Source organism: Fusarium graminearum, chromosome 3 (genome assembly GCF_000240135.3).
Source record: "Fusarium graminearum PH-1 chromosome 3, whole genome shotgun sequence".
NCBI lineage: Eukaryota > Fungi > Ascomycota > Sordariomycetes > Hypocreales > Nectriaceae > Fusarium > Fusarium graminearum.
In genome coordinates, this window is record NC_026476.1 from 4685524 (window position 1) to 4709469 (window position 23946).

The following is a 23946-nucleotide window of genomic DNA, read 5'->3' on the forward strand; positions in this document are numbered from 1 at the left end:
ACGACTACAAGGCCAACGGGCAGCTCGTGCCTGAACGGATGATTCCGTCGAGAATCAAAGATAAGAATAGAATAGTCAATAACTTCGGGTTTTCGGCTTGCATGTGCTCTCACACGTGCCCTTTCCTAGTCATTGTAGCTCTAAGACGCGGTAAAGGCCGATGTCGCAATTGTCCAAGACACTGACTGACACCTTGTCAAGACGGGAGATCATCCCCAACACGTCAAGCTCACCAGAATCCAAGATTATTTACATGATTCAATGACAACAGCTCATGATTCAGTCTCGATAAGATTTGCAGCAAGTGGCTCAACGCTCAAACACGACGTGCATGTTTCTGCATTCCTCCTGCAGTGAAACCCATGGATCTGTTTCACTCATGACAGAGTTTGTCTTGCGCATACACTGAACTAACCAGGTTGTCGGGTCCGCAAGGGGGGAGCAGAGAGGGCGAGTCTGTGGCGCTTGGCTTTGACGCCTCCGATGAGGTCGTTTGCCTTCCAACTGGGAGTCTCGAACAGAGCAAAGATCGGCCATTCCAACGCCGTTGCGGGTCGTATCTGTGTAAAGCCCACTCAACTTTGACGCTAGCTTACAACGGACTTGGCTCTCTATTATCATCAATACTTATAATCATGGCTACCATCGTTCTTCTGCAATTGTTGTATATCTAGACAGCTTCGCCCGTTATATCAACAACTTTTTCTCATCAGACTACACCAACAATCAAGACAGCCAACAACACCTACAACAACATCACTTACAAACAACTCTTCAATACAACACCCTTATTGCAACATCATCTCTTCAACTTAAACAACAACCATCAAAATGTCCATCCTCAGCTCTATCAAGCGTGCTCGCGATCACAAGGACGCTGACAAGATCAAGGAAGTCGAACAGTCCAAGCCCATCAAGCTTACCCAGCCTTATCGCCATGTTCCCACCCACGCTGCCTGCGACTCTGTGAGCAGCGGCCCAGGCGGTGCTCTTCGCCATGATCGCACCAAGATTCGTGCCGAGAACCGCAAGCGCACTGCAAAGGCCGTCGCCGAAACCATGCACGACAACCAGGCCATCCAGATGAACTTCCCCGGCTCGGCTACCTCCTCTCCCTTCACCAGCGGCAGTGCCAGCACCGCCTACCAGGCCAGCGAGGCTGACTACGAGGGTGACATCAGCCCTAGAAGCCAGTCTCCCGTGCAGGCATATGGCTTTTCTCCTTCTCCTCTCTTTCCTCAGCCACCTTCTCTGAAGGGCAAGGAAGTTGTCCGGGATTCTCAGTTCGGCATGTCATACTCTGTGTCTCCCGACCCACGAGACCGCTTGGCCCAGCGCTTCCAAACTGGCGTCATGATCTGAGTTCAGCCATCTATGAGATTTGCTTGGCCCCTGGAGGGTTCAGCTCATGATCAAATATAAAGACCAACAAACAAATCTTACTTTTGCTTGGCAAAGAAAGCACAGCGCAGCTTCGGCTTAAACAGAAGCCTGCCAACTGAACACCGAAACCGTCCTCCAAGCCCCCCGTTGGGATCGAGCAGGACTCGGTTTAAGGTTCAAACAACACAAACAACCAACTGACTGACAAGGCAGACTAGTATTGCTCTGTTAGTAGTTGAGGGGTATCCCATCCATCCAAGTCGGATCATAGTGGGTTGGAAGCTTAAAAGTGGTGGTTGGCAGGTGCCACACTTTTAGAGTCGAGGCCTAGAGCAGGATTCTGGTAGGCTCGTCTATGTTCATGTATAATTACAGAGTTAAACTCTCTTTTTCTTTCTAGAAGCGTTGCGGGTTATTGTCTCTTTTGGGCTATTCCATGGCCGCATTTTCTCTAGATGTTGACCAACATAATTAATTCACCAATTCTCTCATGATACATACCTGCCTACTATTCATTATCTTATTATCCTATACAGTGACACACAACAGACAATGATCAACTTTAATAAGACAATTTGCACAAGTTGACAAAACAAAGATATCCCCAGATTGTTTATTCATGCGCCGAAATGAACATAAAAATAGTCAATCTCATTCGTCAATTCACTTGGTCCCTGCCGATCCCTACCTGCTGCTGCTGCAGCTACGTAATCAACTGTAAACCCTCCATCCATGCAACCTAGGCCCAGGTAATTGGAGATGCTTCGTGGCCTTGACCAGGCGCTCATCTCAGTACAACGCAAATAACTGCGGCCACGTACCGCGTTTCTTTTCTTTTCTTCACTTAACCTTTTCGCCAACTGGGCGCATTTACCTTTTTTTTTCTGTGACACTCAACAAAACAAGAAAAGTCACTTCTCATGAACGTCCCTTGATTCTAACACTTTCCCCTTCTCCATCCGCTGCAGCTCCGCAGTCGTTCGTCACATTTCAACACCAAAAATGACTGTCGCGACACCCCGTGAGCTGCCCGAATTTCTCAGGCCTCTCTGGGCTTGGATTGAGGCAACGCCTGTTTACGTTCTTGTCGTTCTCTTCATCGGTCTTATTACCCTGGCTGTTTTCGAGGTATGTCCTTCACTCAACCCCTCTATGGCCCCGCGCATATTCATGCTCACTTCTGTCTCTTAGCTCTATGTCATCCTACATCTCGTCGCGCCAAAGCCTCGTCCCGTCCACCCCGCCGAGAAGCAGTACATCACGAGCCATCCCACTACCGGACGAACACAGCCTCAACCTCTGCCATGCTGGTATGACCGCTGGCTCGCAGAACGCCAGGACAGCGAGCAGCACATTAAGCCTTCCGAAGCCTATCCTACTCCCGACGCTGGCAACATTGAGCCCGCCCAAGTGCGCCTGAGCGTTGTATTCCCAGCCTATAATGAGGAAGACCGCGTGATCCCAACTCTGGTGGAGGCCGTCGCTTACCTTGATGAATACTTCGGTCGCACCACAGCTCCTCCAACCAGCTCCACGAGCCCATCGTCTAAGCGACATGGACGAACCGCTCCCAAGGAGGAACTCGGAGGTTACGAGATTTTGGTAGTCGATGATGGAAGCCGGGACAAGACTGTGGATGTTGTTCTCCAATTCGCCCAGGAGAACGGTCTACATGACATTCTCAGAGTCATTTCACTTGAGCGCAACAGAGGCAAGGGTGGAGCAACCACTCATGGTTTCCGACATGTGAGGGGCGAATACATCTTGTTCGCCGATGCCGATGGAGCTTCGCGCTTTTGTGATGCTGGCAAGCTCATTGAAGGATGTGAGGAAGTTGTTGATGGATCCTATCGCGGCATTGCTATTGGCAGCCGTGCCCATCTGGTCGGCAGTGAGGCCGTTGTCAAGGTAAGCCATGCCCCATGATGAAAACCAAACGAATATCTAGCTAACAGGATGCAGCGTTCCGCGTTGCGCAACTTTCTCATGCGATCTTTCCATCTTGTCCTCATGATCCTCACTCCCCCAGCAACATCCCGCATCCGCGACACTCAGTGCGGTTTCAAACTTTTCTCTCGCGCATCGCTCCCTCACATCATCCCCTACATGCACACCGAAGGATGGATCTTCGATATCGAGATGCTCATGCTCGCCGAGTCGGCTCCCGCGACGCCAGTCCTTGGCCATGACGGCAGTGTTATTGGCACTAGTCCTGGCATCAAGGTTGCCGAGGTGCCTATCGAGTGGCACGAGGTCGGTGGAAGCAAGCTCAACGTCATTCAGGACAGCATCAAGATGGCTATTGGCCTTGCGGTGCTACGAGCGAGTTGGATGTTTGGCGTCTACCGACGAAGATTAACATAGAATGAGAATGTCAAAGAAAGAAAGAAATCAGGCGGATAAATGTAGACAATCACTGGTCACCTAGATCATCCTTGTAATCTAAATTGAATACAAAAGTCTACTATCCCTGCGCCTTACTTGTCTATCTCATTTCTGGTCACTCTTCTTCATCGCAGTCGACTTCACCGGTTATGATGATGTGATGTGAGACTCATTCTATCTAAGAAGAGACATGACTTCACCGGATATACGATCAGAATGTATCAGTTTAGAATTAATATTAATCTTAGAATGACATTCTACTTGAGTCTTCCAAGTATAATCCCAGGTCAAGCGTGTGTATATATGTAATAAAAAGTCACTCCCCACGCTTAACACTTCAATATGCTCAAATGTCTCATAACCGTCCACGGGATATATACAACAGTCCCTCACCTTTAAATCTTTAGCAGTCCAAAAGAACATGGACTCTTTTCAAAACTGGACGTCAAGATCCCAAGCCAAAGCTCCGTAAACGCCGCAGCTTTCGCTACATAAAAATCACCATGCTCATTTTTACTTCATTTCAGATGCTCCATTCTCTACTGGAATGATTCACGCCACATAATGGGAATGAAGACAATGCACGCCTTCCAGAGGATAAGGACGGCGTCGATAATGGCGAGAGGGAACTTGAAGATGCCAAGAATTCCACAGCCAACGACGGAGCAGGCGTTGAGCCAGATGGCGAGGAAGGCGACAGAGAAGAAGTGATAGGCAAGGATGAAAGGACGCTGGAGAATACCAGCGAGGAGAGCGACGGGGCCGTCAGTATCACCGTTCTTGAAGTAGGTGAAGCATCCGTACTGGAGAGCACGTAGTTGACGGTCATTGGCAGCGAACAGAGAGTAGAGGGCCTGCGCCAGGACGTTGATGATACCAGTCAGAGGCTTCCGTCTCCAGTAAAGCTCCTCAAGCGCATTGTTGATCAGCTTGGAATCACCAAGGTCGCCAACCTTATCAGGATGCAGCAGCTCTGACAGAATAACAACGTCGTTGAATGCCACAGTCATACCACCACCAGTAAGCGGGTGGCGCATGTTCATAGCGTCACCGAGAAGGATCGCTCCGTTGGCGCGCTGTTTCGTAGGAGGAAGCCAGCTGTTAGGCATGCTTCGGGGGATCTTGCCGTCTTCCAGAGCCTTCTCAGCTGATGGTCGGATGGAAGGAGGAAGAGCGGGTAAGACGAAATTGCGGATGTAGCCACGGACACCGCCGTTCTCGGGCGAAGCTTCAGGGATGCCTTGGGGCACATCGATAAGAGCGCGGGTCTCGTGGGTTCCGATCTGGTAGAGAAGGATGGGGAAAGCGTTGCCAATAATGACATGGCCGTGACCAGGTTGAGGAAGGTCGCAATCGATGAGCTCAAGAGCGTAGAACTTTGAGCAGACCTTGGGCTTGGTCTTGAGGACTTCCTGGCGCCACTTGGAGTCATAGCCATCAGCAATGATGGTCAATTGTCCAAAGTAATAATCTTGCTCCTTCTTTCCAGTCTCCTTGTTCATGGTGCGACTCTCGACACCGAGGATCTGATCCGATACCTCTCCGCGCAGCGTCTTGACAACCTCAGTCTCGACGACAGTGATGTTCTTATGGGCTATGCACGACTCTCGTAGCTTGTTGATGAAGCGACCATGGTGGAAACTGCATCCAGAAGGTCTTGTACTCCTGTCTCCTGTGCTGTGGCCTCCCCAAGCATGTGTAGGGCTACCCTCATCGTCGATCCCGGGATAAGGAACGAGGACCTTTTCACCGTGGTAGAAAATGGTGTATCCGTAGCAGGGCTTTGCGTCGATGCCCTCGACGCAGTGTCCGAGGCCGAGTTTCTGCAGGGAGGCGACACCGCCGGGCTGGAGAAGCTCGCCGACAATGCGATCGGGTTCCTTGAGCCATCGCTCGAGGAGAAGGACGGATCGGCCTTGGTTGGCGAGAGCGAAAGCCATAGTGCAGCCGAATACACCGGCTCCTACGACGACGACATCGGCTTCATGGTATTGTTCGCGGCGGCGGGTTTGCGCCTCGGTCGTTGTGAGTATTGAAGCCATTGTTGAAAGTGTTGGCTCGGGTAGCTTGACTGTTGTTGACAATGCAAGAAGAAAAAGAAGGAAGGTCGAGTCGCGGCAGTTGAGGACTTGGCTTGTCTTGTCTTAGAACTTAGACCTGGGATTTCGATGGGGAGTGGGGAGTCTATTAATCGCGGATCGGGGGCGAGAAATTGGATGGATGGGTTTTCGGATCGATGACCCTGGAAATGTAAATTAGGGGGAAGCTCGATCGGTACGTAGCAGGTGGTCAAGAAAGAAGAGTCTGGTACCACAATTGATACTGGGTGGTCAGACAAGAGAAGAGGAGAGGATCCCTGTGAAAGAGAATAAGAATAAGAATAATTGCAGTGAATGCGAAATCGAGACAGGTACTCAGATATCCAAATGTGAGTATGTATCTCTGACAATTTCTTAGTCAGGGGCTACAGATCTGGACAATGACGCTCTCGACTTTTGGAAAAGTTGGAGGAGAACAAAACACAATTGAGTTTGTCGGGGAGTCGAAAAGACTATAGATATTTAAGAAGACGGGATTCTCTCTTGTTCTAGTTTCAATTGACCGGATATGCGCCGTTTGTAGGGACTTTGTTTCTCATTCTTGTGACATTCATCCTTTGGATATCATCGAATCAGCCTATAAATCATTGGATCGCTCAATATCCAGGGGCAGAAAAAAAAAGATGACCCAATGGACCCTTGTTGACAACCATCGGGCAATCCTTGGCTCTTCTTTCCAGGTTCTATTGTCTAGGGCTGTAACTCTCATTCTTCCAGGGAACCAGCCCACTGTAAGGTCCCTGTAAGCCTCACCCCGCAACGCTGCAATCCCTTGACCATCGCGCCACTACGACCCGTTGGCACCCTGACCGCTAAAGGAGCAGCCAACCAAGGAAGCTGATGTCGACTGGACATGGTTCGATGAACTAAAGGGACACCGCCAGGTTCCGGATCTGGAACACGCATGTGAAAGAGCAAGACCCTCAGAGCTAATTCAAAATCGTACGTGGTTCGACCCAATGTCTTCTTTGGCTTTGTGGCGAGTCCGGTATTACTTCGTCTTGAAAGAAAGAGAAACGTATTCGGATCCAGTATTACTATCAACGCTGGGCTGATGCATATCGAGTATTATTCCGGCGTTTGAGTGTGTCCAATCGTTGTCTAGTAGATGACCTTCTAAACAAATCTTATGATAACGGGTCTTGTCTACACGAATACGCACATGCATGTGACACTACCAAACTGGTCTCCACCAGTAAAGTGGTTACCATTTGCAGTTGCGAGCTTATATTGCATTCAGAGATAAACAGCATCACATGCAAAATGCAACGGTACGTGCTGTATATAAGCTTATTTGCATGTGCTCTGATGTGACAAGATATGCCAATTGCTTTTGAAGTACCTGCTGCATATTGATCAATGTGTTGTTGTTGTTGTTGTTTTGTATTTTTACTATTATACAGACGATACCGTTTAAACACCATCATATCATACATGATCTTGCCAGACCATTGAAAGAAACGTCGACGTGACAAAGAAGCCAATATATCCAAAAAGAGCTTCTCATGTAACAATGATATCTATGCCATGCCAATGCATATGCGTTCTAATTGAACATAGGTACTTTCAAAAGATTGCTCCCGCTATTTGTTTCTAAAATATTTCGTCGTCTCCTGTCGTCATGTTTGGATATCGTCTGTATTCTGATTTTGAGAAGACAAGTCATCTTCGATAATGCGATGCCTTGTCTCGCTTATGGTCTGGGTTGCTGAGTCTCGTCTCGTGGATGACTCCCAGTCCATATTTCTCTTATCTTTCGATGGCGGTTGTCCAGGTTGTGCATCTGAAAAGAACCCCCCTTCGAAAGCTGCCGGCTCATCTACCGCTTTGAAGGCGCCAATGGCCTCCTTGGTCAAAATCTCCCGATCTTGCCGATTCGTCGCTCGTAGGTACTTGATGTGTTCAAGGGCACCCTCGAGGCGCAAGAGTACTTGCTCGTACGAGCCCTCATGCTCTCGATCCTTTGCAGCCCGCGAAGCCACATGCTTCATTGCAAATTTGACCGACTCCTTGCACTCCTTGCTACCTTGCCACCACTCAGATTTCGAAACGAAACTGTTGATTAGTGGTAACAAGTCTGTATAGCGTCCTTGGCCAGTATACGTGTGGATGAGACTGGCAAAGTTGTATTTACTGTATGCCAGCTCGCCCATACCGTTCTCTCGTGCCGCGACCTCACACACCATAATCGCGGCCTCGGGGTTTCCCTTTTGTGTGAGAACTCGGGCGGCCTTGTTGTAAACACTATCATGGATTTTTTGACCTTTCGTAAGGTTCTCATGAATCAATTTGCCTGCGTTGTCGCCGGCCTCGAGTCGTGCAATCAACATCGGCACCAACGCACCACTGATATCGTGTTTCTTATTGTGAGCTTCGTTGATAAGTCTTGATCCCGTGTACGAATGTGGCCCTTCCAGATGGATGTTGGCCACGACCGCAAGTCGAAGACATCGCGACGAATCGCCAAGACCCTCTTTGGCCGCCTCCAGGTAAGCACTGTAGGCGCCGCTCCAGTCTTCTCGGAGTGCTAGAGTATTCATGTGTTTAAATACGGCTCGCTCATAGATTGTAATCGAGTCTCCCCGTCTTTCGGGGAGGGTCTGGGCGAGTCCAAACGCGTCCGCTCTCTCTCCTGGTAAGGGTTTGTGAAGGTTATGCAAGGCACCGTCACTCACATACCTTGTCAGGAGAGGATCTTGAATCCAAGATTTAGAGATTCGTACGTCCTTCAGCATGCGGACAACATCGACCCGCGACAAACTCCAGTACTTGCAGCATTTGTCGGCAATCTCGTTAAAGAAAACTTGGTCCATCTCCAGTCCACCATCTTGGCAGAATTGCACCCATGTAGCCAGTGCTTGGATGTTGCGCGTTCGGCCATGCTTTTCCATAACGAAGAAAGCGAGAGGCTTGTTCAACATCATGTCGTGATTGTCGACAAGTTCTTTCACGAACATATCCACCTGCGATGGCGTGTGACCTTTGCAATAGACCTTTGTGAGCCACGAGAGCACTTTCTGAAACTGAGCTGATTCTTTTGCCTTGGGCCCAAACGTCTGAAGCTCAGATACCGCTTTGTCCCAGTGTCCCAACTCCGCGTCCCGAACGATAAATCGCCCGCGAAGCTTAACATCGATACCAGACGTCTCAAATCTCATATTAGAGAGTAACGCCATCTCAGCACTCGCAGTGGCATCATCACCAGCGTCAAGGGCAATGAGGATGACTCGGCGCCTGACAGCATACTGTGTAGATGCTGGGAAAACGTCGTCCTCAAAAAGTCCACCTTCTTGAAGTAAGCCATAAATGTTTTGAATATCAGCAAAGTCCTTCGTCTTCCTCCAGTTGTGCATCAATAGTCGCATGATCCATTCATTGCCGTTTTTCGTCCCTGTTGAAGGAGGTCGGAAGCTCGACAAGCCTCTTAGAAAGTGTCGAACACCTTCTGCGCCGTGGCTCTGTTTCAAACTGTCAAAGAAGGGTACAGCAAGAAGGCTGGCATCGTTGCAAATGGGACGGAGTGCCTTCAGAACTTTAGGAATGTTGTCGTACTCGCAAGAACTCACAACAGACTGAAGTAGCCTAATGCCTCTTGATAGAATCTCCTGGGGCTCCTCGGCTTCTCTTGAGGTCAGTTCTTCAAGTAACTCAACAGCGTTTATCTCTTTCTCAGCACGAAGACTATCTGATAAGCCTGAGGTCTCCAACTCTGTGGTGATTAAATCTAGTTGCAGTATAGATTTCGATTGTCGATTCAAAGCCTCATTTGCATGCTGTGATTCTGTCGCTTTGGTTTTTGTATGCCTCGTAGCTGATGTTGGGGTCCTTGACTTGTGAGTCCTTGGTTGTAGAGCTGACAGTTTGGCATCGGGGGAAAGCCGGGTCGAATAGCCATTATGTATAAATGGGTTTGTATCCGATATTCGTGACAGTTCCTTTCGGGCTGCATCCCACTCATCCCATCTCCTCTGGCTCGTTTGCGATGAGCTACCTGAGCCGAAATCCCCGGACAACGTCGTCTCAAATTCTTCTATCGATATGATCTCTTTCGGTCGCGATAAATCATTCTCCAATGAATCAATTCGTTGTCGACGGCGGCGAAGAGGGTTGGTGGTGGGGGCGTGGGCGAAATCGTGGGCAATTTCAATCGGAAATTCTCGTTTATTGCTATAACTTTCGGCCAACACGGTCGCATTCCGATTCACTCGTGCAGTGTGAAGTTTCTTGGCGTTGTCAAGAGCAGCCCGGGCAATATTGAGACGTCGACGTCGTTCTTCAGCCAAGAGAATGACTGAACAGGATGTGGTTAGGAGGACACCACGTAGAGCGTGAACGACGGCCCTGGGAGGGGCGGGGCTTGGTGAGGCCATCTAAGCGGCCTTCATCTTGGTTCGGGCCAATTTTGTCCAGAATCGGCTTCGTGAGCTTTTCTTTTGAGGCTCAATTCGTCGTCTCGATATGTCGCTCGTGGTATCGATGGTGGTGTGATGCACAGATTCTAGGCCAATTGAAGTGAGACTGAAAATGGAGAGCGGTACGTACCGGTCGACTTTTTAGATTGGGGAGTCTGGGCCAATGATAATCCTTGAAGTTTCGACGGCTCAGACAAGGAATTATCTGGGGTAACCCCAGGGTAAGTTATGTTCAACTTTTGAATTGCATTATGTCTATGACCAGTATCTGATCGCATTTGTCATTGTACTAGATAGTTGGTCTACTTTTTCAGATGTCTGATAATGTTTTACTAAGTATGGTTGTGAAAAATGAAACCAGCTTATCACGAGTAACAAAAGTATTGTCTTATTTTTTTGCCCGCATCATGGACGGAACGCGAATTGCAATTGAGGTATCGGCGATAAAGAAAACACGATTGAGTTTTACAGCCTCTCAATAATCCTCTAACGCCGATATGCTATCTCCGTCGGTGATAATAGAAATACTAGAAAAACAAATGTCATGGTGTTGCAGTTGGAGTTCAGTCGTTGTACCAATAGATTGAAAGGAGTCTAATCAGCTGCTTGGAACTCCTCGACTCGGACATGGCGATAAACCAATAGAACATTTGACAAATTCATGTCCAGTTCATATAATAAACGGAATCCGAGGCTTGCGTCGAAAACCAGAAGGACCGTTCCACAATGGATGACATGAGATACACTATCCTGGGTTGGAGCTGCCTATTTCATGCAGTGACTGAATATAAAAACAGTGAATCATCACCCTTGAAGACTCAGTACGCTCTCTCGAAAGCCAACTCACATATCTTCCCCCTCTCCCCCTCTAGATGGTGAATCACTGACTGTAGTCAGTGATAACACTGTCTTAACTGCCATTGGTATACATAGATTTCCAATTGTCAGTTACGCATTCGTGCTTCTTACCTATACCGCATCATCCTCTGTCGCATCATCCTCTTCTACCCCTGGACTTCACTGCCTTCTCTCGCAAGCACCCTCGAGAAACACCACCACGGACCAAAATGGCACTCCCCGCCGCACCGCCTCCCAAGAGCCCTCTGGGTCGATATCGCTTGCTGTCACCTACCGCTTCCATTTGGGTCTCTCCTATTTGTCTTGGTACCATGAACTTTGGAAATGCTTGGTAAGTAGGAGTCTATAGACTATCCCTACTCTCACTCATCAAGATATAGGAAAGAATTGATGAGCGAATGCAACCAGTCTACAGCCGAGTCAATCATGGATTTTTACTACGAACAAGTATGAATCACACATTACCCAATATGCACAGATGATCTCACTAAATTTGAACAAGGGCGGTAACTTTATTGACTCTGCCAACAACTACCAATTCCAAGAGACCGAGAAATGGGTAGGGGAGTGGATGTCGAAGCGCGGAAACCGGGATGAGATCGGTTTGTTTCTTTATCTGCCACTTCATTGATACGACACTAACTCTTCTCCCCAGTGCTTGCTACCAAATATACGACAAACTTTCGGGCTGGCCCTGGTAGCCCTAACATCATGGTGAACTTCTGTGGCAATGGCGCCAAAAGTCTCAGAACTTCGGTCGAGTCCAGTCTTAAGAACCTACAGACTGACTACATTGATCTGGCATGCTTATTAATCTCATAAATGACCACTTGCTAACCTTGTAATAGCTGTATGTTCACTGGTACGATGGGAACACTACCATTCCGGAGTTGATGCAGTCTCTTAATCAGCTCGTCCTGTCTGGTAAAGTTCTTCACTTAGGCATCAGTGATACCCCTGCTTGGATTGTGAGGTAAGATAGCATATCGGACCAAGACTGAACAAGTGACTAAAAGTCCTGTAGTAAAGCAAACGAGTACGCTCGTTGCAACGGACTTCGCCAGTTCTCCGTCTACCAAGGCCGCTGGTCTGCAGCCTCACGCGATTTTGAGCGAGAAATCATTCCTATGTGCCGAGCTGAAGGTATGGGAATTGCCCCTTGGGGCTCCCTAGGAGGCGGAAAGTTCAAGAGCGAAGAACAGCGAAATGCTCAGGACGGACGAAAGGTGGTGGCCAGTGAACAAGAGATCAGAACCAGCCGTGTGCTGGAGTCTATCTCTAACCGTAAGACCACACTCATCACCAGTGTCGCACTAGCATATGTCATGCACAAGACATCATATGTCTTTCCGATTATCGGTGGTCGGAAGATCGAGCATCTCAAAGCCAATATTCAGGCACTCACCCTTAAGCTCACTCAAGAGGACATCCAAGAGATCGACAGTGCTGTGAAGTTTGATCCGGGATTTCCCCACGACTTCCTTTACCGTAAAGGCCAGACGATTGGGGGTCCAGACGTTTGGCTGCTGCAGATGGGCGGCACAGTCGATCATATCCAGCCGTCCAAGGTAAGCTATTTCATAACAAGGTCCGTATCTGTTTGCTAATCGTTCCAAGCCTATTTCTCCTGTGAAGCGGGGTGAATAGGGAGCCCGTCTCAATGCGAATTTTTGGCGATGGCTACCAGGTCGGCCCAGACCGCAAATCCATGCTGAGTGGCAGGAGTTGGATTGGAAGGAAAGAATTGGGGCTATGGTGAGGCCTTCATATCATTTTTAAAACAGAAGCTGTATCTTTTGCTTAGTACTTTGGCCGAGAAATGCATCCGAGCAGGGACGAAGAGTTATTTTGAAGATTGGTCAAATTGCAGAAGGCCGGGATTCAGTCAGTCACTTTGGCAGAAGTGGAATGCTTCATTCTCTTGCTTTGACATCATTAGCTATTCATATCTCGTTAATTGTATTGTTAGTTCGCGCCAAAATATCGTAATAACTCGAAGTTGAATAACATGAAGGCTGCTAAAGGAGAACCTTGAGACAAGAGGCACTTCCAAGACTGCTAATATTATGCGTTGCCAATTATCAGAGGTTTGTTTATGGGGGCGAAATGCACCTGCCGATTTATCAAAGGAACAAGGAGCCACACTTGGACACCCCGTCGAGGTGGCTCGAGGTGCTCCTTCCTCCAGAGTAAAACATCAAGGCCTCTTGGCATAACAAACATGATAACCTGACAGGTTTCATTGGGCCCTTTGAGTCTTTGAAACCACAATGTTTACCTTGGATGTTTACGGCACTCCATTTTCAGCAATTGTAATTTTGACCGAAAGCATGATGCGCCAAAACTCACTGCAAAGTATAGAGACCACGGTATCAGACGCCATTGACAGTGACGATGAGTTATCCGGAATGCTGTGGCATATGACAACGGACCGTGAGAGATCTTACTCCTCGTCCCCAGAGACACCCCGAAAGAGGAACGGACAGGAAGGATCCCTGGAATCGACCCTGACAGACAATGAGAAAGACCAATGCATCCAAGTACAATTACCCCTAAAATTGGAAAGAAGACTCAAAATACAACGAACCGAATCAATCCGTTCTGACGAAGATACACAGAGTGTAAGAAGTGTATCAGGTATAGGATGCTTCTGCATATCTATGAAAACAATAACACTAATATTCAAATAGTGAATACCGATGTTGAGGATGACGAACTATCACATGAAAGACCCTCGCCGAAACCACCAAGCCAACCATTTGAAACTGTTATCACGACAAAGCTGAGACCTGTGCCCAAAGGAGCGCCCCGTACGATCGAGAGAAAAGGGCAGTACACTATCAGGAAAGGGGTGCGTATCCAAGACTACAGGCTTCCTGGCCCCAATCCGTGGCCACGTGCGTCTCCTTCAAACAGCCTAGAATACCAATGTCGTGACGGGTTCAACGAGAAAGAGGCGTCTTTAGGGTACCCTCAGCCGATGGTCGCCTGGAAAAGAAGGGCAATGTGCAAAGAAGCAGTATGGGAACACGACAGACCACATCTACAGATAAGCCCATCCTTAGGAGCCCTGAATCCCGTATGAAATAGATGAGCCCATTAGTCCGCCAGGAAGTTGTCGACAACAATCTAAGCAGCTGTTTACATTATTTTGACACCAATCCATGACGGGTATATTGATGTCACCTCTTTTGAAGCGTAAATAGTACATTAACACAGATCGAGAAGCCCGCAACCACCAGAACGCCTTGGGGAGAACATGACTTTAAAACACGCTCCATCTATTTGGCCCCCTTGCCCTTGGCTTCGTTCTCGCCGAGCTCCCGAATCAAAACTGATGTCTGGCCGGCACCGCTGTAATCTTCCTGCCCGGTTTCGAAGCCAGGGCATACACCAACGGCAAGATACTTGCCATCACTCGAAAATGAAAGTGCAGCAACGCTGTTGGGGAACTTCTGGTACTGCTTCAGTCTTCGCTTTGCCTCGGCGTCCCACAGAGCCGCGGTTCCATCACCACCTCCAGAAGCAAACGTTCCGTGCACAGGATGGAAGGCCAGGGCGTTGACGGGGTACACGATATCTCCATCGCCATCCGGCGCAGCTTGGCGATGGCACTTGAAAGCATACTTTCGAGCCTGCGACTCTGGTGTGTCCTCGAACCACTCGACTGCAACTCGACCCTCGATACTGCTAGTGGCGTATCCGGCATCGTTGGGCATGCAAGAGACTGCGCGGGTAAGGTATCGCAGGGATGATTCACGCTGCTGCCATGGCTGAAGGTCGGATGAGCCGGTTGCAAAAAGGTCGGCAATGGTCTTCAGGTCATAGATGTTGATAACACGACCCGCCATAGCGACCACAATCTTTGTGGGGCTCGCAGCCAGCGCATGTGGTTTACCAGGAAGGGAGACCCTTATGGGGGTGCTCGAAGGGTCATTCAGGTTGTGGAGGTTCAAGCTGCAATCCCAGGAAGCAGAAACCAGGATAGCTGAATGAAAGTGTCAGTATGAGTCAATCACAGCGGTATCGGGGATCCAATTACTCACAAAAGGTTGGACTATAAGCTATAGATCGCACTGGCGCAGCGTGTTTGCTCAACTGAGTTTTCTCGCCAGTCTCCAAGTCGATCCTATTCACTGTGGTCAGCACAATTGGTCGAGGCGCATACCCGCATGAACTCACTTGTTGACAGCCCAGTCCATGCCAGCAGTAAAGGCTTCGTTGTCGTTGGCTCCGAAACAGACATCTAGAACAGGCGCTCGGTGCTCATATGTATTAATCAGAGTGGTTTCGCCAGCTCCGCCTGCGATATCGTAGCAATACACCTTCTTGTCCCATGACGAAACAAGGAGCTTGGTTCCAGAGGACGGCGCAAACGCGATCGACGACACCGCGTCGGTGGGAGACGGTGAAAGTTCGTATTGAGTCGCTAAAATCTTATCAGCAAACCATTGCGATTCATTTGAAGTAATAACCGCGTCCAACTTACCAGGAGCCATTGTTATGGATGCTCTTGCCAACAAGAGTAGGTGAAGTTGTTTACCTTTGTAGGCGGGTTGCTAAAAAAATAGGGACTTGAAGCAGTATAGACGAAATTATTAGTCTACTCTTAGGCAATACATACACTAAGAGTGATCTAATATTTATATCAACCACTAAATCAGTACCAGTTTTTATGCAACCTGCTTTGGTCAGTCACGTGTGGAGCTTCATCATGGCAACAAGGCCATGGACAGGACCTAAGGACTCGTCTCTCGAGCAGCTTGGCGACGTTTTGCCGGATTTTTCAGGTACCACCACCAAACAACGAGCCACACCCCGCCACAACCCCACCATCATCAAGTGCAGTGTAAAATGTCAAAATTACCTATGACTCTTCCCCTCTGCATCTATTGTTGACGTGACGATTTACGACTTGATCACGATTAAATCCTTTCTTCTACGGGCCTCTTTTATTTCTACGAGAATAGAAGTCTAACAACAGTTTTCCGGCCATTTTCAAAGATCGACTTTCCGTGCGCGCGACAGCACTCGAAATCGAAAACACCCCCACCTCTTCTTCTTGACCCCCGACCGAATACCTCACTCAGTTAAGCACTCGACAATACCGCCAATATGTCGTTAACAAACTGCCGTTTTTACGAGGAGAAGTATCCGGAGATTGACAGCTTCGTCATGGTCAATGTCAAGCAGGTCAGTAGCAGCCTGATCTGTACGGAAACCTTGGTCTGACCGATTCCAGATCGCCGAGATGGGTGCCTATGTTAAGCTTCTAGAGTACGATGACATCGACGGCATGATTCTGCTTTCTGAGCTCTCCCGAAGACGTATTCGATCTATCCAGAAGCTCATCCGAGTTGGTCGCAACGAGGTTGTCGTGGTGCTCCGTGTGGACAAAGAGAAGGGTTAGCATTGCCACTAGACTGTAACACAATTGGGCATGGGTATTGATTTGACGCGGCAGGTTACATCGATCTTTCCAAGCGACGAGTCTCTCCCGAGGATATCGTCAAGTGTGAGGAGCGATACAACAAGAGCAAGATGGTCCACTCAGTCATGATCCATCTTGCCAAGGCCACCGAGATCCCCCTCGAGACCCTATACCAGGCCATTGCTTGGCCCCTGAACAAGAAATTCGGCCATGCTCTCGATGCTTTCAAGCTCTCCATCACGTTAGTTGGTAAAACATTAGTAAGAGCGCATATGCTAACTTGACGTTAACGAAGCAACCCTGAAGTGTGGAACGATATCACCTTCCCCGACGAGGTCACCGCCCAGGAGCTGAAGACATACATCGGCAAGCGTCTCACACCCCAACCCACCAAGGTCCGAGCCGATGTTGAGGTCACCTGCTTCGGCTACGACGGTATCGATGCTATCAAGACCGCTCTGCACACAGCCGAGGCCAAGAACACTGAGGAGACTCAGGTCAAGGTCAGGCTGGTGTCCCCTCCTCTTTACGTCCTCAACAGCACGTGCTTGGATAAGTCTCTTGGAATCACTCGCTTGCAAGAGGCTATTGTCGATATCCGAGCCAGCATCGAAGCTGCAGGCGGACACTTGACAGTCAAGATGGAGCCAAAGGCTGTCACTGAGAGTGATGATGCTGAGCTTCAGGCCTTGATGGAGAAGCGTGAGCGCGAGAATGCCGAGGTCAGCGGTGACGAGAGTATGAGCGACAGCGACGAGAACATCCCTGAGACTATGTAGAGTGGAATCTGTGGCCAGTCAAAAGCAGGCAGATGCAGCCATCGTCTAAGCTTAGGCTATAAAAATAAATAGCCGAAAAGGCCTAGTCTAAATAGCATAAAAATTAACCTACTAATTTTATCCCTTATGCTTCTGTTGGTTGATTTTTCTAATACCGTAAGGATAGTCTTGATATAGAAATTATACTGCTTTTACACTACCCTCAGCCAGTTCCGGTTCTCTCGGCCCATTGAATCAGCACACTTGGTAGGTCAATACTCATCTATTACCTCTATAGTAGCCTCAGAAGTATGGGACAACTCCGTCAAGATATCCTCGCATTAATATAAGACTCTGAATGCCAATATTATACAAATCACAATACTAATATGAAATTCAAAGTAATCCATAAAATGTCCATAAGCAACGCCGTTTCAGACGCTTCGTCCGCTTATTGGGAAAACTATATGAAAGTCCAGACTTTTTTTTTGTTACTTTTGCTATCCTGGATACACGCCTCCTCTCAACTGCCCAGACGCCTTCTATTACACCCTTTTACTTGTCTGATAACCCCGCAGTCAACTTTTTTATTACCCACTCCTCAAGGTATCAGAAAAATTGGTCGCTGGAAGCATAAGAGACGAAAAAAGTAGGTTAGCTTTTGCTACTTAGACTAAGCTTCTTAGGCTGTTTGTTTCTGTACCATAGGACTTAGGAGGCTAACTTTTCTGGTAACTGGTAGCCACTATCTACTACGCATTTCCTGAATGCCAATCAGCGAAAGTTTCACAACGTTCTATCACTCAGAAATGACCGGATTACAATCTTCACTTGAGAAATAAAAAATACAATGGCTCTAGGCTCAATATGGGCGCGCCTCAGAGGTAATGGTCAGGCCAGCCTGGCCAGGTCAACGGCATTGAGAGTCTTTGGTTTCGCAACATGGATCCCCGTCATCGCCATGTTCAACCTACATGTTGCAGAATTGACCTTTGTGGACGGCGCATCTATGTACCCTCTGATAAACGACGAGAAAGACTCAACTCTTCAACGGGACGTGATCCTCAACTGGAAGTGGTCACCCCAAGAGAACTTAGAGAGGGGCATGGTGGTAACATTACGGTAAGAACAAAATCCTTTCTGAAATCAAGAAAAAAGGCAATTGATGAGAATTAACATGGAAGCTACAAAAGGAGTCCACTACATCCCGAGACAATCGCAGTCAAGCGCGTAGTGGCGCTGGAGAACGATGTGATCAAGACAAAGGCGCCTCATCCGCTGCCAACGGTGCGAGTACCTCAAGGCCATGTATGGGTGGAAGGAGATGGACCTCCAGGATCGAGTCTTGATAGCAACACGTACGGACCAGTTTCTAAACAGTTGATTACGGGTCGAGTCACACATGTTGTGTTTCCTTTTCGCAAGTGTGGAGCACTTCCATGGCGTGAGCATAAGCGGCCATTGGTAGAGTGATGGTTGTTGAAGATGTACTCTATGTATCAAATTTACGAAGACACAAACAGCAAGGGGTTTCATAGCATGACAAATGTGGAATCATGACACTAGATCATGTATAATAAACTCATACGTCAGGAATCTTGCCAAGGAAGTTCAAGCGATCCAGCTCAAAAATGATCTCACTGACGTTGGCGCGAGATAAGATAAGGAAAATTGCCCGCGTTTTTTTTTTCCACAAGAAATTCTCTCAGCGGCCTCCATCCAATCCGTGCCACCCATTTAAAGCTGAGTGCCGTTTGATGAGCGCTGTAAATCAATACCGGTCCCTGATCGGCCACTTCGAGACCGCTGAGCAAAACCGGGCCACTACTAAGTCTAGTAAGAGCCGCAATCCGCGATTAGCCTGGTAAAAGCCAGCCAAGGCCTCGAAATCAAAATTCTTGACATATCAAACCGAACCGACCAAACGTGACCTACTTTCCTATCTTTCTTTGCGACCCTGCGACGTCCGCTCGCTTCCTTGTACGCAATATCGCGACGGAGCGTTTCCTTTTAATCGAACTATCTCTCTTTCTTGGGATACTTTTTTCTTTTATCCATTCCTTCCGAGTAGTTCCGCTCTAGACTGTCACCGGTCTTGTTTGCCAACAATTTCCTCCGATCCAATTCGACTCGAGATTTCGACCCCGGATATGCCCCTGGGTCTTCAACAACAGGATCCTGATCTTGCATTCGCCCAATCGACAACGACGAGCGGCGGGTCGACAACAGCAGCCAGCGACTTTGCGCAATCCCCCGAGCATCGTCATGCTGCTTGGACGGGACGTCGCTCGGAAAGTAGAAGCAGTGCCAGTCTCGCAAAGGAACAGAACATGACCGCACAAGATGTAGACGTCGAAGCCGAGGGGCGACCGCCGTATCTCCATGTACGTTTTAACCACAAATGTGTTATGGGTCGCACCGCTGAGCGTTTCCGACCTGTTCATCTTCGAAATGCGCTAACATGGGACTTCAACGACAGGCCATGATCGCAGGTGGAATTGGAGGATCTACCGGCGACTTACTTATGCACTCACTCGACACTGTCAAGACAAGACAGCAGGGCGATCCCCATGTTCCATCAAGATATACATCTTTGGGGCAGTCTTACTACACCATATGGAGGCAAGAGGGGATAAGACGAGGTCTCTACGGGGGGTGGATTCCCGCTCTCGGAGGTTCATTCCCTGGAACCGTCATGTTCTTTGGCACATATGAATGGAGCAAGCGATTCTTGCTCGATCACGGTGTACAACAACATATATCATACCTGGCAGCAGGTACGGCAACCCATCACACCCTGGATTACTCACAGTGCTAACAAAATCTTACAGGTTTCCTTGGAGATCTTGCTGCATCGATTGTCTACGTACCTTCAGAGGTTCTCAAGACACGCTTGCAACTGCAAGGCCGTTACAACAACCCCCATTTCGTCTCAGGCTATAATTACCGCGGTACTATCGATGCTGCTCGCACCATCGTGCGCCTGGAAGGAGCCTCTGCTCTGTTTTATGGCTACAGGGCTACTCTCTATCGTGATCTCCCTTTCTCTGCTCTGCAGTTCATGTTCTGGGAGCAATTCACCACTTGGGCTCGCAAGTACAAGCAGAGCCGCGATATCGGCGTTTCCCTTGAGCTCCTTACAGGTGCCGCAGCTGGTGGTCTTGCTGGTGTCATCACCTGTCCTCTCGATGTCGTCAAGACACGGCTTCAGACACAGATCAGCGCACCCACAGAACCCCGAGCGACCAAGGATCACCATGCCACATCACAAATTCGGCATATCTCGACATCGTCTCCCAGCACACATCGACCGAGACCCGGCGCTGTTGCTCTCGACACTTCTTCCGTCTTTACCGGCTTGCGCATGATTTACCGCACAGAAGGCGTTGCAGGATGGTTCCGCGGCGTCGGTCCTCGCGGTGTATGGACCTTTATCCAGAGCGGCTGCATGCTGTTCCTGTACCAACGACTTCTTCGGCAGCTTGAGGATTTTATGCCTAACGAGCTGAAGGAAATGTAGAAATCTCCACACATACTTCGCATACACTTTTTGTTCTCACCCTTGTCGTTACCTTACTTGATGATTTTAAACCCTCACTTTTCATGCGCCGTCACCCAAAAAAAAAAAGCTTCTACCCCGCTTCACCCACCCCTGTATAACGTATTAGAGAAGCGGATGCTACGAGACGAATTACAATGGCCATATGTACAGATAGAAAAAGATATTTGAGGCTGCGGACGGCCGTCATTGTCGGGCGTTAGGAATAGATGGAAATGACTGGTTAGATATATCAGAACATGGATAGAATAGAGAGCATGATGAATGAATAGAAGCTCTCACCTGACTGTACAAGCATGCAATTTAACGAAGAGAATGTGATCTTTTTGGGGATCTTTTGTATCTCACTAACACGACGTTTTGAGACACAAAGTTCGATTGCTATGTTTCCGAGCCAGGGGTATTAACGACACAACGCCAACGCCAAACAAAGCTGTAAACAGAACGTGTTCAAAGCAAGTCCACCAAGTATTCATAGCAGCAACATTTTACTCGTAAGTGATTCAGCAGTATTCACCATCGCCTAATCTTCCCAGGGCTTCAAGCATCTGGGTCACTGTCCTCCACGACGGGCAGCTCCTCAAAATCAGTCAGACGAGTGCGTAGCTCATCACGAGCAAGGCATGCTACAAGAGCAATTGTCAGAGCGTTCCAAACACCCTGATGTTCGTCAAAGAAGTCGACCTGCACGTGGAAGCTGACATATGAGTCCGGTCCTCTGGACGAGTCTGTCGTAAGGACAAGGACTGAAGTGTTGAGAATGAATAGGCCGTATACCGCGGGAGGATGACGGGTGTAGGTGCGTTCAGGGGGTGTCTGGGGTCCGCTAGTTGGAGGCGATGGCGAGGAGTACGGAGGTGATGAGACCTTTGAGATGCGTGTGGCTTCAAAGGCTTGTGCGGTAGCAAAGATACTGGGGCTCTTAAGCCCAGGCTCTACTTTGATATCAACCCCATGACTTTCGGCTATCGCAGAGACCCTTTCAACGTGAGGATGTGGACTAGCAAGGCTCTCAGCGGGTGTCAGCCACCTGGCGCAGGACGGGGACCTGTCATCTATCTCAATCTTGATCTTTGGGTCTGTCGTGTTCTTGGGTGATTTGAAGATGCTGGGCTTGACGACATCCCAGAACTGAGAATTCCTGTCCGCACGAAGAAACTCGCGCTGTAGCTTGGCTAGTAATCTCATGCGCTTTGAAATGTAGTCTGTGATCTCATTTTCAGGAATGGCAGTGTCGATGACTTCAGTCATGATGTTGGGAACGATGCGCAGATGCATGTATCCGCCATCTTGCGCTGCCCAGTTCAAATATCTATCGAGCTCTCGTTTGATATGTTGCGGTGCTCTTTTCCGATGTCCGCTTTGACAAGTCGTTCTGATTCTTGATGTGAGGTCCACGAGTCGAGTGAGACATTGCGTTGCTTAAAATGGTGAGTGAGTGGCAGCTTCGCGAAAGTTGAGGTCGACTTACCCGCAAAGTTCTTGAGATGGGCATAAATGATAGGTGGGTAGTCCTCTGAAGTCTCGAAAACAACGTCTGATATAGGGATTCCGCGAAGATCTACATCCCATGTCGGAGGAAGCATAGGTAAATCTTGTCGCATAAATAGTATTTCAAAAAGGCGTTCTTCGGCAGGAGCCCAGGTGCTTGCGCCGGGATATCGCTTCTTTTCGAGTTTCATTTCCTCCTCCATATTTTCACGATGAGCACTATCTTCATCATTTGAATCTGTGGGTAGAAAGCTGAGCTGAGTATACTGATTAGAGCTCGACATTTCGTGAATGTCTTTTTCGTTGTCTACATCGTCACATTGTGAAGGCCTATTATTTGACCTCAAAGGGCTCGTTGTGTTGGCGGGTTCTTGCATTGTTGGTACTTCAATCTCATTGCGCTTTTGAGATCGCTTGTTTGTTCCAGGATATGTTGAAGAAAAGGAAAGAAAGAAGGGCGTTGTTTTGCTGAGAGAGTTGTGCACTACGAGCAAATGTTGGACAGGTGAGGTGGGAGAGTGTCACTTGCTTGCCAGGCCATGACCTCTTTCTTGAAACAATAGATTTTCATAAAAGGACTTCGCAATCAACCCCTCATTGATAATTTTCGAATTAATTCATATATTTAGTCAGTTGATTCATGAATATTGATCAATGAAGAGAGTTGATATTGGCTTTCTTTCACTTAGATGCGGGGTGTGCACCTACCAGATCTTCACTATCTGCACCCCTCTCGGAAGTTCACTTTCACCGTCGAGGCCAATCAGATGCCAGCCATCGAAATTCTTCACATCCCAAATCAACCGTCGCGACATCTTTCAAAGGCTCAACGACGACCATGGCCGAGGTAGCAAAGACGGTGGCTCGCCAATTGCCTGGCTTCAAGCTGGGACAGAAGCAGGTTTTCTTGTGTGTAGCCTTTTGGCCCGACTCTTCGCCGCCAGTTCTCTAACATTTCCCCTCTTAGGCCCAACCATGTAATCACCTTTCTACGAAAAGAGCATCTCCCACCGAACGAAGCCACTTTCCAGGTCCCTCTCCGATTCACAAAGTTCGATCTTCGAGATTACCTGTGGAATCTATACGATGTCGAGGTCACAAAGGTCCGGTCGTACGTCAAGCAGCAACCCTTAACCCAGCGCAACTCCCACTCGCGCTCATGGTACCGCCCAAAGCCCCTCAAGGTCATGACTGTCGAATTAGCCAAGCCCTTCCAATGGCCAGAGCTCCCTGAAGACCTCACACCCTGGAGCAACCAGTTGTGGAAGATGCGTGAGGATCTGATGGAGAAGCGCAACGACGAACACCTTCAGCAACAGCGATTCAAGATCCCCCTCAAGAGCAAGCAGCCCATGTCCAAGGAGAGACAGGAGCTGGCTGATATGGCTAAGAAGTTGATGTCAGGAGAGGAGAGGTGGACCAACGACGTTGTTCTGGATCCTAAATGGGAAAAGATCTTGAACAACGAGCAAAAGGCTGTGCAGCCCGCGAAAGAGGCTTAAATGAATGACGGACAAGGGCGGGCTATGACTTGATATTGCAGGACACTGCTAATGAAAGAGACGGCAAT

The 23946-nt window shown here is 48.6% G+C and overlaps 12 protein-coding genes across 12 annotated transcripts; 8 read left to right on the top strand and 4 right to left on the bottom strand.

Moving 5' to 3' along the window:
* Positions 1-831: 831 nt before the first annotated feature.
* On the top strand, positions 832-1362 carry FGSG_06213 (uncharacterized protein; the record flags this gene model as incomplete). The annotated part of the gene is made up of 1 exon (XM_011326556.1): positions 832-1362. One exon carries the CDS (start codon positions 832-834, stop codon positions 1360-1362), a length of 531 nt encoding a protein of 176 aa, XP_011324858.1.
* Positions 1363-2385: 1023 nt separating this feature from the next.
* Positions 2386-3747, top strand: FGSG_06214 (uncharacterized protein; the record flags this gene model as incomplete). Its single annotated transcript, XM_011326557.1, has 3 exons — positions 2386-2511; positions 2575-3291; positions 3346-3747. 3 exons carry the CDS (start codon positions 2386-2388, stop codon positions 3745-3747), a joined length of 1245 nt encoding a protein of 414 aa, XP_011324859.1.
* Positions 3748-4307: 560 nt separating this feature from the next.
* Positions 4308-6104, bottom strand: FGSG_06215 (uncharacterized protein; the record flags this gene model as incomplete). The annotated part of the gene is made up of 1 exon (XM_011326558.1): positions 4308-6104. Exon 1 carries the CDS (start codon positions 5808-5810, stop codon positions 4308-4310), a length of 1503 nt encoding a protein of 500 aa, XP_011324860.1. The 5' UTR covers positions 5811-6104.
* A 1382-nt stretch (positions 6105-7486) lies between these two features.
* Positions 7487-8407, bottom strand: FGSG_06216 (uncharacterized protein; the record flags this gene model as incomplete). Its single annotated transcript, XM_011326559.1, has 1 exon — positions 7487-8407. One exon carries the CDS (start codon positions 8405-8407, stop codon positions 7487-7489), a length of 921 nt encoding a protein of 306 aa, XP_011324861.1.
* A 2939-nt stretch (positions 8408-11346) lies between these two features.
* On the top strand, positions 11347-12989 carry FGSG_06217 (norsolorinic acid reductase; the record flags this gene model as incomplete). Its single annotated transcript, XM_011326560.1, has 7 exons — positions 11347-11468; positions 11518-11584; positions 11640-11739; positions 11793-11851; positions 11986-12110; positions 12162-12705; positions 12942-12989. 7 exons carry the CDS (start codon positions 11347-11349, stop codon positions 12987-12989), a joined length of 1065 nt encoding a protein of 354 aa, XP_011324862.1.
* Positions 12990-13407: 418 nt separating this feature from the next.
* Positions 13408-13830, top strand: FGSG_06218 (uncharacterized protein; the record flags this gene model as incomplete). The annotated part of the gene is made up of 2 exons (XM_011326561.1): positions 13408-13758; positions 13828-13830. The coding sequence occupies 2 exons, from the start codon at positions 13408-13410 to the stop codon at positions 13828-13830; spliced, it is 354 nt and encodes a 117-aa protein (XP_011324863.1).
* Positions 13831-14418: 588 nt separating this feature from the next.
* Positions 14419-15636, bottom strand: FGSG_06219 (uncharacterized protein; the record flags this gene model as incomplete). The annotated part of the gene is made up of 4 exons (XM_011326562.1): positions 14419-15125; positions 15184-15266; positions 15320-15566; positions 15627-15636. The coding sequence occupies 4 exons, from the start codon at positions 15634-15636 to the stop codon at positions 14419-14421; spliced, it is 1047 nt and encodes a 348-aa protein (XP_011324864.1).
* A 383-nt stretch (positions 15637-16019) lies between these two features.
* FGSG_06220 (eukaryotic translation initiation factor 2 subunit alpha) lies at positions 16020-17789 on the top strand. Its single transcript, XM_011326563.1, has 4 exons — positions 16020-16330; positions 16380-16542; positions 16602-16809; positions 16864-17789. The coding sequence occupies exons 1-4, from the start codon at positions 16253-16255 to the stop codon at positions 17345-17347; spliced, it is 933 nt and encodes a 310-aa protein (XP_011324865.1). The 5' UTR covers positions 16020-16252; the 3' UTR covers positions 17348-17789.
* A 387-nt stretch (positions 17790-18176) lies between these two features.
* FGSG_06221 (uncharacterized protein) lies at positions 18177-18799 on the top strand (the record flags this gene model as incomplete). Its single annotated transcript, XM_011326564.1, has 2 exons — positions 18177-18448; positions 18520-18799. The coding sequence occupies 2 exons, from the start codon at positions 18177-18179 to the stop codon at positions 18797-18799; spliced, it is 552 nt and encodes a 183-aa protein (XP_011324866.1).
* Positions 18800-19476: 677 nt separating this feature from the next.
* On the top strand, positions 19477-21144 carry FGSG_06222 (uncharacterized protein; the record flags this gene model as incomplete). Its single annotated transcript, XM_011326565.1, has 3 exons — positions 19477-19710; positions 19806-20103; positions 20158-21144. 3 exons carry the CDS (start codon positions 19477-19479, stop codon positions 20844-20846), a joined length of 1221 nt encoding a protein of 406 aa, XP_011324867.1. The 3' UTR covers positions 20847-21144.
* Positions 21145-21425: 281 nt separating this feature from the next.
* Positions 21426-22163, bottom strand: FGSG_06223 (uncharacterized protein; the record flags this gene model as incomplete). The annotated part of the gene is made up of 1 exon (XM_011326566.1): positions 21426-22163. The coding sequence occupies one exon, from the start codon at positions 22161-22163 to the stop codon at positions 21426-21428; it is 738 nt and encodes a 245-aa protein (XP_011324868.1).
* Positions 22164-23214: 1051 nt separating this feature from the next.
* On the top strand, positions 23215-23878 carry FGSG_06224 (uncharacterized protein; the record flags this gene model as incomplete). Its single annotated transcript, XM_011326567.1, has 2 exons — positions 23215-23285; positions 23344-23878. 2 exons carry the CDS (start codon positions 23215-23217, stop codon positions 23876-23878), a joined length of 606 nt encoding a protein of 201 aa, XP_011324869.1.
* Positions 23879-23946: the final 68 nt, after the last annotated feature.

What these genes read in the sequence shown, in the direction of transcription:
- FGSG_06220 (XM_011326563.1), top strand. Translation starts at nt 16,253, where the DNA reads ATGTCGTTAACAAACTGCCGTTTTTACGAGGAGAAGTATCCGGAGATT. An exon ending in TCATGGTCAATGTCAAGCAG is followed by an intron (nt 16,331 to 16,379) that starts GTCAGTAGCAGC and finishes GACCGATTCCAG; the next exon opens with ATCGCCGAGATGGGTGCCTA. An exon ending in GCTTTCAAGCTCTCCATCAC is followed by an intron (nt 16,810 to 16,863) that starts GTTAGTTGGTAA and finishes ACGTTAACGAAG; the next exon opens with CAACCCTGAAGTGTGGAACG.